The sequence below is a fragment of the Molothrus aeneus genome, unplaced genomic scaffold (genome assembly GCF_037042795.1).
Source record: "Molothrus aeneus isolate 106 unplaced genomic scaffold, BPBGC_Maene_1.0 scaffold_36, whole genome shotgun sequence".
Lineage (NCBI taxonomy): Eukaryota > Metazoa > Chordata > Aves > Passeriformes > Icteridae > Molothrus > Molothrus aeneus.
Genome location: NW_027099027.1, coordinates 507,184 through 523,407, shown reverse-complemented (window position 1 = coordinate 523,407; position 16,224 = coordinate 507,184). Strand labels below are relative to the sequence as shown.

The 16,224-nt window shown below is 48.5% G+C and overlaps 1 protein-coding gene and 1 pseudogene across 1 annotated transcript in view; one reads left to right on the top strand and one right to left on the bottom strand.

The window, feature by feature from the left end:
• LOC136570728 (uncharacterized) overlaps nt 1-16,224 on the top strand; it is a 2,607,743-nt pseudogene that overhangs the window by 2,106,102 nt on the left and 485,417 nt on the right.
• The window catches only part of LOC136570729 (uncharacterized), a 2,347,277-nt gene that overhangs the window by 1,957,881 nt on the left and 373,172 nt on the right, over nt 1-16,224 (bottom strand). Inside the window, 1 exon segment of the mRNA XM_066571173.1 lies at nt 9,197-9,750. Within this exon segment, the coding sequence (XP_066427270.1) occupies nt 9,197-9,750 (554 nt within the window).

The window sequence follows — 16,224 nt, the reverse complement described above, 5'->3', positions numbered from 1 at the left end:
CGATCGGCCGCGACCGCTTCTGCCGCTCGCCACGTCCCCGGGAGAAAGGTAAGGTGCTTTTTACTTTGGTTTGGGTGCCTGCCAATGAGACGCAGCGAAAGCTACGCTTGGTTGGGCTAAAGGAATCGCTGCTGGTACAAGCCCAGGCACCATTCCATAAGACAATCGCGAAAGCATTGCGGGTTCGGCAATTTGTGGTATATTTGGAATGGAGAAACTTAAAGGGATTTTGGGTGGCAACACCTCTATCCCGCAAAGTTCTCCTTTGGGGTGCTTATTAGCACATTGGAAACAGGGGAATTTTGGGGAAGAATTACGTAAAGCTAAGTTGATTGATTATTGTAATACATGGTGGCCAGGATATGCCTTGGAGAATGGTGAAAAATGGCCAAAATACGGGACTCTGCAATATAACACTATTTCGCAGTTAATGTCGTTTTGTAAACAAGAAGGAAAATGGGATGAGGTTCCGTATGTTGATTTGTTTTTCTATTTACGGGGAAAGCCAGAATGGCAGGATGAATGTGGATTAATGATGGTTAAAACAACTGCAAGCAATAAGTGTGGGGTTTGTGAGGAACGTTGTTTAGAAAATTTGGCGTTGAAAGAAAGCCTGAGTAGGGAAAATTATACAGATATTGATTTACAGGTAGCTCCAATAGGAACAAGAGAACCTAACCCTACTCCACCTGTTCCATCTGTCCCTATCCCACTGCCTGCTCCTACCCCACCTAGTCCTGAACCTGTCTCGTCTAGTACACCCTTCCCTCTTTATTCTCCTCTCCCATCGTCACCTGATCCCTCTTCCTCGGAAGATGAGCAAAACCTAACTGTGGTTAGAAGGAGAGAGAGAGAATCAACGATGGGGTAGCCCACAGAACCAGGAGTCGGTCTAACCTTGCCCCAGTTATGGATAGAAAAGACATAGGCAGACAAAAACGGACTGTAATTGCCCCCTTGCGACAAAGTGTAGGAGTGGAAGGGCCAGTATTTGTAAAAGTGCCTTTCTCTCCTGCAAATTTAGTTATTTGGAAACAATCAGCCAGAATTTATAGAGAAAATCCTGATAAAATGGCATGAGTATTAAAAATGGTTATAAAACCTCAAAATCCTGACTGGGATGACATACAATAATATGTATATTAATATATTATATATATATTTATATATATATACTTTTATATAGTATATTAATATATCTAATATATGAATATTAGATACTTTGATGGATTCTACTGAGAAAGAGATGGTACTTAAGGCAGACAAAGAAAGGGTAAGAGAGAACATCAGAAACAGACTCGTAACAGGGAATTTAGATGAGAATTTCCCAATTGAGGATCCATCCAAATTGGGACCCTAATTTATTTTGCAATGTGGGGAGACTACGGAAATATCAAGAGTGGATCCAAATAGGAGTTCAGAATGCTGTGCCCAAAACTATAAATGGGTCTTAACTATATGAAGTTCAGCAGGAAGAGACAATGTCCAGACTTGAACAACCAGTTTCACCAGGGCAATCAGTGCCAGCAGGTTACCAAGGGGATGGTTTTGGGGGAGTATACCGGCTGACTAGACACAGAGCAAGTAGAACAAGTTAAGGAACCTGTTATAAATAAACAATTAGGACATAAAGAGGTCAAATTTCTAATAGATACAGGAGCTACTTACTCAGTATTGAATGATTTGCAAGGACAAATTGGGGACAAGGAAACAACAATAGTCGGCGCTACAGGGAAAGAGGAAAAATGGCCATTCTTGCAACCCCAAGATTTGTGTTTTGGGAACAAAGTTATAACACACGAATTCCTATACGTACCTGAGTGTCCAATTCCGCTTTTAGAGAGAGATTTGCTAGCGAAACTTGATGCGGTAATAACCTTTGAAAATGGGGAGCTTATAATGAAAATATCTGAATCAAAGATGGGACAGATTTTAATGATCAAAGAAAAACCTGTTCCCTCTCTCCCTAGGGAGGTAGGAGATGCAGTGATTCCCTCTGTATGGGAGACAGATATACCAGGGAAACCTAAATTGGCACAACCAGTGCATGTAGAGTTAAAAGAAGGGGCAAGGGCTGTACAAGTCAAACACTATTCCATAAAACCAGAAGCACAGCAAGGAATAGTAAAGATTTTTGAGAAATTCTTGAAATACCGAATTTTAGAAGAATGTGAATCAGAATTTAATACACCAATATTTCCAATAAAGAAGCCAAATGGTGAATATAGATTAGTGCAGGATTTGAGAGCAATAAATAAAATCACAAAGGACATTTATCCAGTGGTAACAAATCCTTACACATTGCTAACATCCGTAAGGATGTAAGGAGATATATCCGTAAGGAGATATATAAGTGGTTTAGTGTAATTGATTTAAAAGATGCCTTTTTCTGCATCCCCCCTTGACAAAGAAAGTAGGAAACTGTTTGCCTGTGAGTGGAAAACCCAGAGAACGGGAGAAAGACCCAGCTCACCTGGACACGATATAAGAACTCGCCGACCCTATTTGGAAACCAACTGGCAAAGGAGCTGGAGATTTGGACCGAGAATGGGCAAGTACCAAGAGACCAATACCTGCTGTTGCAGTATGTTGATGATATACTAATAGCTACAGAAGAAAAGCAACCTGTATAAAGGTAACCACTGACATTTTAAATTCACTGGGAATGGGAGGTTATAAAGTACCCAGAGGAAAGGCACAAATTGCCCAACAGACTGTGATCTACCTGGGATGTGAAATTTCACAAGGGCAACGAAAACTAGGCACTAACCGTATCCAAGCTATTTGTGCTATTCCAGAGCCCCAGAATCTACATGAGCTGCGAGTCTTCCTCGGGATGGCAGGATGGTGTCGCCTGTGGATCATGGACTATGGACGGATTGCGAAACCCCTGTGTGAAGCTCAGAAGATGCAGCCATTCACCTGGGACAAGCCGCAGAAAGAAGCCTTCCTAAAATTAAAGGAAGCACTGACAACTGCTCCAGCATTAGGGTTACCTGATCTGTCTAAAGATTTTCAGCTGTTTGTCCATGAAAGGCTGCACCTAGCACTCGGAGTCCTGACCCAAGGTCTGGGAAGCTGGAAAAGGCCGGTGGGCTACTTTTCCAAACAACTTGACAGCATAAGTGCCGGGTGGCCTCCATGTCTGCGGGCAGTCGCAGCCACTGTGATGCTGATACAAGAAGCCAGGAAGCTCACTATGGGAAGGCACATAGATGTCAATGTACCACACATGGTAACCACTGTCTTAGAGCAGAAGGGGGGCATTGGCTATCCCCAAGCAGGATGATGAAATTCCAGGTAGTCCTGACTGAGCAGGATGATGTCACATTAAAAACAACTAACCTTTTGAATCCAGCTTTGTTCCCAGGTACCACAAGTGAAGAAGGCCCATTAGAGCATGACTGTGTGGAGGTAATAGAGTACACCTACTCAGCAAGAGAAGACCTGAAAGACGTCCCACTAGAGCAGCCAGAGTGGGAGCTGTTTACAGATGGGAGCAGCTTCGTGGAAAATGGAACCAGATACGCTGGGTATGCGGTAACAACAGTCAGTACAGCAGTGGAGGCAAAGGCATTACCACCAAATACATCTGCCCAGAAGGCAGAACTGGTTGCTTTAACCAGGGCACTAGAATTAAGTGAAGGGAAAAAGGTAAATATCTGGACTGACTCAAAATATGCTTTTGGAGTGGTGCATGTACACGGAGCACTATGGAAAGAAAGGGGACTATTGTCCTTCTCAGGGTATGCACATTAAACATCAGGATGCAGTCCTGCAATTGATAAAAGCAGTACAAAAACCTGAACAAGTGGCAATCATACACTGCAAAGCACAGCAATCAGGAAACTCCAAAATCTGTGAGGGAAATCAAAAGGCAGACTGGACAGCCCGACAGGTTGCTCGAGAGGTGCAAACAACAATGGCACTGATACCTTTAAAGCTTAATGTATCCCAATTCAATTTGCCTCCAGAACCAAAATATTCAGTAGAAGATGAGAGACTGGCACGCTTGCTAAATGCACAAAAGAATTCAGAGGGATGGTATGTGACTGCACAAGGACAGATAGTGGTACCCCCTTCATAATGAGAGAAGTTCTACAAATTAAACATAACAAATGTCACTGGAGAGCAGAGGCATTGGTAAAATTGCTAAAGCAGAGTTTAATTTCGGTATGGATGTTAACAATGGCAAAATCAGTAATGTCAAAGTGTGATATCTGCTTGAAAAACAACCCAGTGGCTAGACGACAAGCACAGCTAGGAAGAATTCGGATAGGAATAGAGCCAGGAGACTATGGGCAGGTAGATTTTGTAGACTTGCCAAGAACTCGAGGATACAAATACCTGTTAGTGGGGGTTGACACATTCTCTGGGTGGCCAGAAGCCCTTCCCTGTCGCACCAACCAAGCAAAGGAAACAGTAAAGTGGTTACTACAGGAGATTATTCCCAGGTTCGGGGTACCCCTAGGGTATCATCAGATAGGGGGCCCCATTTCATAGCTACAGTAGTAAGAGAGGTAAGTAGATTGCTGGGGATAACTTGGGACCTCCACACACCGTGGAGACCCCAGTCAAGTGGACAGGTAGAGAGGATGAATCAGACACTAAAGAGGCAAATCAGTAAAATATGCCAAGAAGCCAAATTGCAGTGGCCCCAGGCTTTGCCAATAGCACTGTTGAGGATTCGGATAAAGCCTAGGAGTGGGATGTCAGTCAGTCCTTATGAGATATTGCACGGGAAACCATGTGAATCTCCTGAGCCTAACCCTAATGTGCACGTCACAGGAAAGCAGGAAGTGTATAATTATGTTCTGTCGCTCGGGAAAACTTTAGCTCGGCTCCGGAGCAACCTCGTGTGGAATAGACCGCTGACTCTCGAGAACCCAGTTCATAACATACATCCAGGAGACGAGGTGTACATCAAGAACTGGAACGAAGAACCGCTGAAAGAAAAGTGGAGTGGGCCCCACCAGGTACTGCTGACCACCTTTACAGCAGCCAAAGTAGCCGGCGTGGACCCCTGGATTCACTACACCCAAGTGAAGAAAATCCATCCTGGATCACGGACTGTGTAAACTCTGGAACCAACAAGGCTGCAGATAAGATGTGTTTAATTACTTTGAGAATGCTATCAGTAATTGTGCCAAAGTTATGGTCATTAATGTCTTTGGGATGTGGAATGCAAAATGATCAACTAACCACTCTTCATTCTAGAATGAAGAGAGAGGTACAAGCAGAAACACAGGTGATAAAGGTTTCTAATGCAGTTTGGGCTGAGAATGTAATGATTGGATTAGTCAAAGCCTTTGCCAAAATGCAAAACACCTGTAGAATAATTGCCTGTCTGCCAATACCAAAGGCAGCAGGAGACCCAGTAAATTGGGGAATCATAACATCAAAATTACCTGAAGTACAAAAGAACAAAACAATTGCATGCAAACAGGTACCTGAGTCGAGGCAAGTAGTCAAGGAAACTTGGGAGAAAATAGGAACATGGATGAGACCCATGGGCCAGAAAGACTGTATTCTAAGTGATGGCACACTAGGAACCCCTATGGGAGAATCAGGAGGCATCACACAATGGCAATGCTATTTGCCACACTATAAAAAGATTATAGAAAATGTTACAGAAACCACTCTGGTATGGAAGTGTGAGGCCAAGGATCAGAAAGGTCAGACAGAGCCTTGGGAGAGTGCGTGGTCTGTGAGTATCCTTCAAAGATTCCAATGTATGGCAAACACCCCTTGGTGCATTAAGTGGGAAGGCTCCGAGAATGAAACAGATCCAGCAGTAACAAACACTGCCACCAGTAGCAGAACGAGGGCAGACAAAGTAAGTTGGTGGGCATGTAATAAAACTTATGACTGCACTTCGGATGATGCAGAGATAAAGCAGATGCCACCCCTGGCAATAGCCCTACAAACTGGCTGTGCTTGCAGAGGGATCAAACATAAACAAGGCAGAGTGAATTATAAAGCAGTTGTAGGATGTACCAGGAGTACAGTCTGAGGTCCAGGACAATTTGTATGGGCAGCAAGCGATGGCACCTGGACAACACATCTGCCTGTAGATGGGAAAGTAAAGGAAATTACTTTAGGCCTCCCAACCTCATGTCCAATTTGGAAAAAGTCCCCATTTAATGGAAAACATGAACTTGTGCAGATAAGAGCAAGACGAGAAGTTCTAGACAATGAAAATCCAGATGACACTTGGCAAGAACCCTCTGGTGGAGTGAAATTTGGGTGGGCCCGAGAGTCTTTGCTTGGTCCTACAGCAAACTATCAGAGTAGAAGATGCTGTACAAACTTACAGGTCAGGTAGATAGCCTGGCAAGAGTCACCCGGGAAGGATTTAAAGAATTAAACGTACAATTACAAGCCACCACAAAAATGACTTTACAAAATCGATTAGCCTTAGATTTGTTACTCCTGAAAGAGCATGGAGTATGTGGATTTTTAAAGGGACGGGTTGGTCATTGCTGCGTTCACATCCCTAATGTAACTGCAGATGTAGAATATGACATCAATCAGTTGAAACAAAGAGAGCATGAAGCACAAGAAGAGCAAAAGGATTTGACTACGACCTGGCTAGGCAAAATCTTTAAAGACTCCATGAATGTGAGTTCATGGATTAAATCTGTCATTGAGACTGTGATAATCTTACTAATTTTATTCTTAGCAATTTGGTTAGTTCACAGCATCTTAAAGGGAGAGATACAGAAGAAAACGTCCTGGAACCAGAAGATAATAAAGGCACTGACACGAGATCCACGCCCACCATCTTCTGGTTCTCCAGTGCGTGACAGCATCCACGACAACGTTTACATCAACCATGGACTTGACGAATGTCAAGAATAAATTGAGAAATAAAGGACTGTATCAAGTGAAAACATTTACACCTATAGTGAAGTGAAAATGCTTTCAAAGGGGGGAGAATGATAGTGGGGCACTGGAAAAATGTCAAAAATAGACTGAAAATGTTAGGCTTTGTGCTTGCCAGATCATGTGAAATCGCACCTGTGTAAGCAGTACATGACAAATGATATAATTGTTAGATGTGATGATTGTTTAGTAATTAAATATAATTATTGTTTAATCATAAGAAGAATCATGAGAAACTATGTTAGAAGTTTGAGGGGGGCCACAAGGAGCCCATGCTTGGCTGAAATCTATGTATACAATAGAACAATATAAGTTTAATCATTACCATGAAAGTTATATAAGGATAGAATATAAAAACATGTTCATCCCGAACCCATGTCGGAGTCAGATTTGGGTTGGTACCCCTGACACCCAGAGCTCTTCAATAAAAGCACCTGCATACAATCATTCTGGTGATTATGTGTTTCTGAACGCTAATATACCCAGTAAAGTGTTAAACCCTTCCCAGTTGCTGTGCATGAGGCTCTATGAATATGCACAGGCTGATGTAAGGGGAAAGGTATTTCAGGGGATCCCCGAAGGTAACAGGGTGCTCCTGGCTGAGCGCCAAGATGCACCCAGTTTACATCTTCCAAGAACTGTTTAGGATGGCTCTGCCCTGGATCTGCCTTTTTAGAGTATGCAGATTCCTTGGTTGTGGTTTTAGTCCATTCTCTTTATCACCTCCAGTTTTTGGGCCTTGGTGCACTCTGCCTTCAGACGGGGAGTGCTGATAGTTGGCAGATCTGTACAGGTGTCCTCACCCTGTGTGCATTGGATGTTATCCCATCCAAGCAGGCAGTTTAACACAAGCAGCCTTTTCACAAGCTTAATTAACGACAGAAATAAAAACTATAGAACAAAATATATATATACATATAAAATATATATATTAAAAAAAGATATATAATTTACTTTAAAAAACAGTCCCAGCCCATAATTGATCCCAGTCTGTGTGGTCCTGATCCATATGGTCCCAGTCCCTGGGATCCCAGTCCATACAGTCCCAGTCCATATTTGATCCCACTTCAGGCTATCCTGGTCTGGAGGGTTCTGATCCACAGGATCCCCATCCATGTGATCCCAGTCCACGTGATCCCAGCCCATATTTGATCCCAGCCCATATTTGATCCCAGTCTGTGGGGTCCTGCACACACTCCCAGGGTCTGGAATTCCAGTTCCCAGCCAGGAAAAAATGTTCCTGCCCTTGAACTTCCTTCCTATCCCCTCAACAAATTGCAATAAAATTATAAACAAAGAAATAATAATTGAAATTAAATAAATTATAATAAAAAAAATCTCAACTCTTCTATACAATGCTCCAACTATGATTCAACTCAAACCAACAATAACTACTACTATAATATTACCAATGCATATAAATAAACAAATCATATATCAAGAAATACCTTTTGAAAATTTTAACTTGATGACTAATGTACTTTAGATAAAAAATATCTAAAGAAACTAACAAGCAATCTAACACCTCTTAGTTAAAAATTCATATTACAAATACACTAAACACAAAACCAAACACCACTATAATTTCTCAAACATTTCAACCAAACAATTAAACTTTAATATCATCCTTAAGTACTCTTGAAAAATTAAAATTATTTTTAAAAAATTAATTGTGTGTGGCTGGTTTTATTTCAATGTTGGTTTTTGGATTGTTTGGATTAAAAAATGAGATTTTTATAGGAATTGAATCAGCTGAGAAGGTGGCACTCTGCAAACAGAAATGACTGAAAATGAACGTGAAAATGAACGGGACAGAAATCAGTAACTCGGAAAGTTTTATTTGCTATCAAATACATCCCACACACCCAGGCGCACACAATCCCCATCCCATTGCTCCAAATTGGGATCCCACTTCTCCCAATCTCCTTCCAACCCCATCTCACCCTGGTGGCTGTGGAATGGATTGAGTTTGGCATGGAATTGAGTTTTTTTGAGGAGGGAACAAGGAATTTGAGGTAGGATGGAGCCTTTTTGGGTTAAAATTCAGTTATTTTCAGTGGGATTTGAGTGGTATTGAGGTGACAGATTTATCCCTCTTGGCTTTTGGAGTAGAGAGAGAGGGAGAAGAGAAAAAAATTAAGGCCAAAACAAAGAACAAGCAGCCAGGAGTGTTCCCAACATGGATCACAGGGAATGTGAGTGACCAGGGCTGTGCCCAAAGTGCCTCCTCCAGTGGGGGATGGAGCTGCAGCAGCGCACGAAGCTCTTCCCGCACTCGGGGCACTCGCAGGGCTTCCCTTACCGGTGCCTCCGTTGGTGTCGGGTCAAGTTAGAGCTGCTGGAGAAGCTCTTCCCACACTGGGGACACTCGTAGGGCCTCTCCCCAGTGTGGATGCACCGGTGGATGATGAGGGTGGAGTTCTGCCTGAATCCCTTCCCACAGTCTGGGCAGTGGAAGGGCCTCTCATCTGTGTGAATCCGATAGTGCCGGAGGAGATGGGAGCTGGTCTGAAACCTCTTCCTGCATTTATCACACTCGTAGGGCCTCTCCCCTGTGTGGATGCGCTGGTGCTTGACAAGGTCGGAGTTGTACTTGCATCCCTTCCCGCAGTCGGGGCATTGGAAGGGCCTCTCCTCTGTGTGACTCTGATAGTGCTGGAGGAGACTGGAGCTGGTCTGAAACCTCTTCGCACACTCCCCACACTCGTAGGGCCTTTCCCCAGTGTGGATCCTCTGGTGCCTGATCAGGTTGGAGCTGCAGCTGAAGCTCTTCCCACACTCCCCACACTCGTAGGGCCTCTCCCCAGTGTGGATCCTCTGGTGCACAGTCAGGTTGTACTTCCACCTGAAGCTCTTCCCACACTCCTCGCACATGTGGGGCTTCTCCATCATGGAGCTGCTCATGGAGCACCAGCTCCGAGCTCTGGCTCCATCTCCGGCCGCCTTCCCGGCCCAGGCTGGCTCTTTCCCCCTCACATCCCCGCCATCTGCGTTTGCAGCCCCTCCTCATGCGGCATCTCCGGGCCTTTTCCTCCCCGTTGGCTTCCTGTGCCGTGGAGCCGCTCAAAACGGCCTCTGCCACCAGGTTCTGCCGCGGGCATTTGTCCTCCCTGCTCTCCATGCTCAGCTCCTGCTCTGGGCGAGGAAGGACAAGGACAGCATGGGATTTGCCTCCGTGCCACAGGCAAGGGCAACGAGATCCCCCCCAGGGCTGTGCTGCAGCCGGGGGCCGTGCTGGGCTGGGAGATGGAGCAGCACAGAGGGGAAAGGGGCACTGACTTCCTCCTCACCTGCCTCAGTGTCCCGGGGCATCTTCCTCTTCCTCGCAGCCTCCCAGGGGTTGGCAAGGGGAAATCCTGGTTTGGGGAAAACAAGGGATGAGCGCGTTTGTAGGAGCGTCAGGGGTAGCACGGTCGGGACGGATGGAGACGAGAGATCTCTGCAGCCAGGTCGTGGAACTTGGGGTTTATTGCAAAGGGCCTGGGTGCAGGGCCCTGCTTGGAGCTGCCAGGCACAGCTTGGAGCAGGCCTGAGAGAAGAGAGGGGGAGAGAGGATGAGAGGGTGAGAGAGTAAGAGGGGAAGAGTGTAAGAGTGTAAGGTTCCCGTTACAATACAATGAATCTTCTTCTGTGTTAAATATTCTATTTCTCACTAACCAGTCCAGTACAAGATACAAATCCAATAGCATTTACATACAGCCTGTAAGAATCATTACATCACCATACTGTGTTACATTTTAAACCCTAAAAACTCCTCTTTAGACCCCTTCTGCTGAGCTAGTAGGGTCTGCTGTGACCCTTGGACCTGTCTGCAAGCAGAGGGAAGTGTTTCATCAGAAGGGGATTACCTTCTGTCAGTCCACACCATTATTTTCCTTTTGTTCAGTAACTAAGGTATCTAAAAGCTTGCTTTCATTCCAATCTTGCTTATAGTTTCTATATTCTCAAAAGCTTTTGAGAATATAGTAACTATAAGCAAGATTGGAATGAAAGGCCAACAATAACAGGCTTTCCTGTTTCATCGACCCCAACACACGTTGAGTTTGAAGGTCTCTCTGCCCAGGTACATCTCTAGTCCGGCCATCTGGGCTCCAGAAAAACCTCCCAAACACCAAGATTCAGCCCTGGAAAAGCCTCCCAGGGGGTCCCCGACCCTGGTCCCTCCCCTCTGGTGTTCGGGGGTTCCCCCCTGTCCCAGCTGCTGGGGTCACACTTGCCTTGGGGTTCCCCCTTCTCCTGGGTGCCCCCCCTGCCCAGGCTGCTGGCAGTGCCAGCAATGCCAAAAGCTCCCCCCTCTTGGCTCTCCCCATTTCGAGATGCCGGGGCTGTTTGGGCTCCCGGGCTCCCTTCTCCCCTCATTCTCTGCTCTGGGCTGCAGCGGCTCCAAGGAGTCCCCCCTGCCCCTCTCCAGGCTCTTGAGGCTCCCGCCAATGGCGGCGCTCCCCCCTCTCTGGCCTCCCCACTTTGGCCTCCTGGGGGACACAGGGCTCTGCTCCTCCAGGCTGCCTCTGCCGGCAGCCGCCACCGCCACCCCCCGATGTCCCCCCGAGGGGCCTTTTCCGCTCAGCCTTGGACTTCTTCATTCTCCAAACATCCCCCCAAAAACCCAACCCAGGGACCCCGCGGGATATACGGGCCGGGCTCCCCCTGCCCGCTCACCTGCGCCATGGGGAGGGCGATGATCCCACAGGTGGGGGCTGCGAATTCAGGCAGGGCTCGAGACCGTGTGGCTCCCGCAGCTCAGCCTTGATCCGCCCTTGTCCCTCCTCTTCCTCTTCCTCCCGCTCCTCCTCTGTCTTATCTCCGCCTCCCTGTCCTCCTCCACCCTAACCCCGCCTCCTTCACTGCTCTTTCTCCTCCTGCTCCTCCTCTTCCATTCCCCCTCCTCCTCCTCCCCTGTCGTATCTCCAACGCCTTCTCCTCTTCCATCCCGCCCCTTCCATGCCTTTTCCTTCTCCTCCTCCTCCCTAACCCCTCCTCCTTCTCCTCCTTCCATCGCTGCTCTCTCTCCGCCTTCATCCCTCCCCGTGCTCCTCCCCCCTAACCCCGCCTCCTCCTCCCCCTCCATCCCTGCCCTTCCCTCCCTCCTCCTCCTCCCCCAGCAGCAGCCACACCCTCGGTGCCCCGTTCCCGCAGCCCTCGCAGCCCGCGGCAGCAGCGGCGATGGAGCCGGGACAGGTCGGCATGGGCAGCGCGGGGCTCTCGGCTGCTCCCAGCCGCTGCGGGCGGGGGGAAGCCGGCCCGGGCCAAAGGAGAGGCAAACTGGGCAAACTGGGGGCTGCACATCCAAACTGGGCCTTGCTGGGGACCCTGCCTGGCCACTGCCAGCCCTTGGGGCTCCTCTCGGCACATGCGCCAGGGGGGAACGCACACAGGCCTGGGGGATCCCAGCAGTGGCAGCACTGCCAGGGACTGGGCTGCACTGGGATCGTACTGGGAGAGACTGGGGCTGTACTGGGTTTATATTGATATCGTACTGGGATCATACTGGGATCATACTGGGAGTGTATTGGGGATGTACTGGCTGTGTACTTGGATCGTACTGGGAGTGACTGGGAATATACTGGCATCATACTGGGAGTGACTGGGACAATTCTAGGTTTCTATTGATATTATACTGGTATCGTGCTGGGACGGGACTGGGTTTGTACTGACATCATACTGGGATCATACTGCCATGCCAGGGCAGACTGTGATCGCACTGATGGACACTGGGATCATACTGGGATCATACTGGGAGAGAGTAGGAGCCTGCAGGAGGCAACTGAGACCACGTTAGCGGCAAATGGGATATACTGGGAGTGACTGTGATGGAGCAGCTGTGAGCAACTAGGATCATGCTAGGAGCAACTGGGAGGAACTGGGAGTGACTGGGAGCCTGCTGGGGGTGATTGGAAACTGCTGGGATTATACTGGGATGAACTGGGATCATGCTGGAGCTGACTGGGATCATTCTGGCAGTGAGTGCCACTACACTGAGGCTGACTGGGAGTGCTTGGGAGCAAATGGGATCATACTGGAAGGAACTAGAAAGATGCTGGAGGGAACTGGGCTACACTGGGACATACTGGGAGTGACTGGAACAAAAGTGAGGGTGAAAGAGAGCAACTGGAACCATGTGGAGCACAACTGGTTCAGACTGGCAGGGACTGGGAGCACACTGGGGCCATATTTGGATCATACTGGGAGGGACTGGACTAATACTGGGAGGATCTGAGAGGGACTGGGAGCACACCCTGCACATCATCCCCCAGACTGGGCCTGACTGGGTGCAACTGGGAGCACGCTGGCAGCAAATGGCATCATACTGGGACTGACTGGGCTGATCTAGGGAGCAACTGGAACCACACTGGAGGCAGCTGGGACCATACTGGGAGAGACTGGCAGCAACTGGGATTATACTGGGACCACACTGGGAGGGCTGGCATGTGACTGGGATCAAACTGGAGCTTACTGGGATCATATTGGGGTTGAAAGGGAGCGACTGGGATCACACTTTGGGCTACTGGGAGAACTGAGGGAAACTGGGATGATGCTGCAAGCAAACTGGAGGAACTGGGAAGGACTGGATGCATGCTGGAGGCAACTGGGATATACTGGGCATGACTGGGGGATCATACTGGGATAACTGACACCTTACTGGGGCCACTGGCAGTGCCTGGAAATGACTGCAGACATGCTGGGGGCAACTGGGATATACTGGGAGTGTCTGGAACCATGCTGGGGGGACTGGAACCACACTGGGAACAACTGGGACCATGCTAGGGAGAACTGGGACCACGCTGGGGGCAACTGGGAGTGAGTGGGACCATGCTGGGAGGGACTGGGATCATCTGGGGAGGGACTGGGAGTAGAGCAGGGGCAACTGGGTTCAACTGGGACCCTCCTGGGAGTGTCTGTAACCATTGGGGAGTGATGGAAGCACACTGGGAACAGCTGGGCCCATGCTGGGAGCAACTGGGATCACTCTGGGGGCACTGGCATCAGACTGGGAGTGACTGGGAGCAACTGGGATTAGACTGCAAGGGACTGGGATCATACTGGGAGTGGCTACACTCATACTGGGATTATACTGGGTGTGAATGGAACCTGACTGGGGCTTACTGGGAGCTACTGGGCCCATGTTGGGAGGAAAATGTGACCCACTGGGAGCAACTGGGATCGGCTGGAAGGTTCTGGAACCATGCTGAGAGGACTGAGACTACAACTGGGGCAACTGGGATCATCCTGGGAGCAACTGGGGCCACCCTTTGAGCAACAGATGGAAACTGGGATGATGCTAGAGGAAACTGGGAGGAACTGGGAAAGACTGGGATCATTCTGAGGTAACTGAAACATACTGGGAGTGTCTCTAACCATCCTGGGGGCACTGGAACCACACTGGGAACAGCTGGGATCATGCTGGGAGCAACTGGGACGATGCTGGGGGAAACTGAATCTACCCTGGAGGCAACTGGGCACGACTGGGACCCTGCTGGGAGGGACTGGGACTATTCTTGGGGCAACTGGGATCATCATGGGAGGAACTGGGAACATCTGGGATCATGCTGGGAGCAACTGGGATCACACTGGGATCCCAGTGAGAGCAGCTGAGTCCATGCTGGGTTACACTGGGATCTCATTGAGAGCGACTGGAATCACACTGGGATTGACTGGGAGTGGCTGGTTTTGTGGATTTTGGGGGTTTGGATTTTGGGGGATTTTCTTGGCATTTTGAGGGGGAGTTTTTCTGGGGGTGGTTGGGGGTTTATTGAAATTTCTTGTGGCTTTTTTTGAATTTAGGGGGTTTTACTGGGATTTTGTTGGGATTTTTTGGGATTCTCAGAAATTCCTGGGGTTTTATTGGGACTTTTAGGAGATTTTGGGGCATTTTATTGGAATTGTGGTGGCATTCAGAGGGATTAATTGGGGATTTGGGATTTTTGGTGGGATTTGGGGGGTTTGGGTGTTGCCAGGATTTCTTTGGGTCTTGGGGGAGATTTTGTGGGACTTTTGATGGTTTTGGGGAGATCTTTGGAGGATTTGCAGACTTTAATCAGGATTCTTAGGGTTATTGGGATTCCAAATGATTTTGTGGGCTTTTATTGGGATTCTAGTGTGTTCTAATGGGATTTTGAGAGATTTAATTGGGATTTTGTGGGTTTTATTTGGGCTTTTGGGGCTTTGAAGGAGATTTTGGTGCCTCTCAGCCCTTCCCCATACCCGGTGCATGCCCCCAAGACCCCTAAAATTCCACTAAAACCCCACAAAATCTCCAAAAATTGCAAGGAAACCCTAAAAAACCCCAGAGAATCTCCAAAAATCCCAGTGGAACTCACCAAAATTTAAAAAAACTCCCAAAATTTTCAATAAATTCCCCCCAAAAAACCCCACCACCCCAAAAAATCCCCAAAAATCCAAAACGTCCCCAAATCAACAAAACCCCAAAATCACGTACCCATCTCAAAACCCAATAATTCTCCCCAAAAACCCCAATAATTCCCCCCAAACTCGTAACAAAATCCCCCAAATCCCCCAAAACCCTCTCAGAACCCCAAAATCCCCCCAAAACCCCCCCCAGACTCAGTGGGGCCGTCCTGGATCAGGGGGCACCGGCCGGTGGAACAGGAGCCACTTCAGGGGGCCCTGGGAGCTTTTTGGGGAGGGGGCACCATGGGAGACCCCCCCAAAAACCGGGGGGGGGAACCCCTGCAGTGCCCCCTCCCCCCGAAACCCCCAGACCCCGGTTCAGGGTGGGCCTGGGACCCCCCGGGACCCCCAAACCTCCACCGGGACCCCTCCAGGAACGCCAAACCCTGCAGAGCCCTCCAAGCTTGGCCCAGGACCACTCTGAACGCCCAAACCCTCCCCAGGACCCCCCAAACCTCCCCAGGACCCTCAAACCCCCCCAGTTCTCCCCAAAATTCAACCCAGACCTACCTGAGACCCCCCCAATCCATCAGACTGTCCCAAATCCCCCTCAGACCCGTCAATCCCCTTCCCCCAAAACCCTAAGAAATCCCCTCAGACTCTCCCAAGTTTCTCAAGACCCACCTCAAAACACCCCAGATCCACTCACAATCCTCCAGTTCCACTCAAAATCCCCAGACACTCTGAATTTCCCTCAGTTCCCCCTAAACCCACCTGAGAACGCTCCAAATCCTCTCAAGCTTCCCCCAAAGCTCCCTATAGGCCCCTCAGTCCCACCAAAGCCTCCTCAGACCCCCTCATTCCCCCCAAACCCACCGCACTCCCCCGTGTTTCCCGTCAATGCCCCCTAAAATCCCCAATTTCCCCTCAGACCCGCCCCAAACCCCCCCAGTTTCCCCACGGCCCCACCTCAGTTGCGCTCTCCCCTCA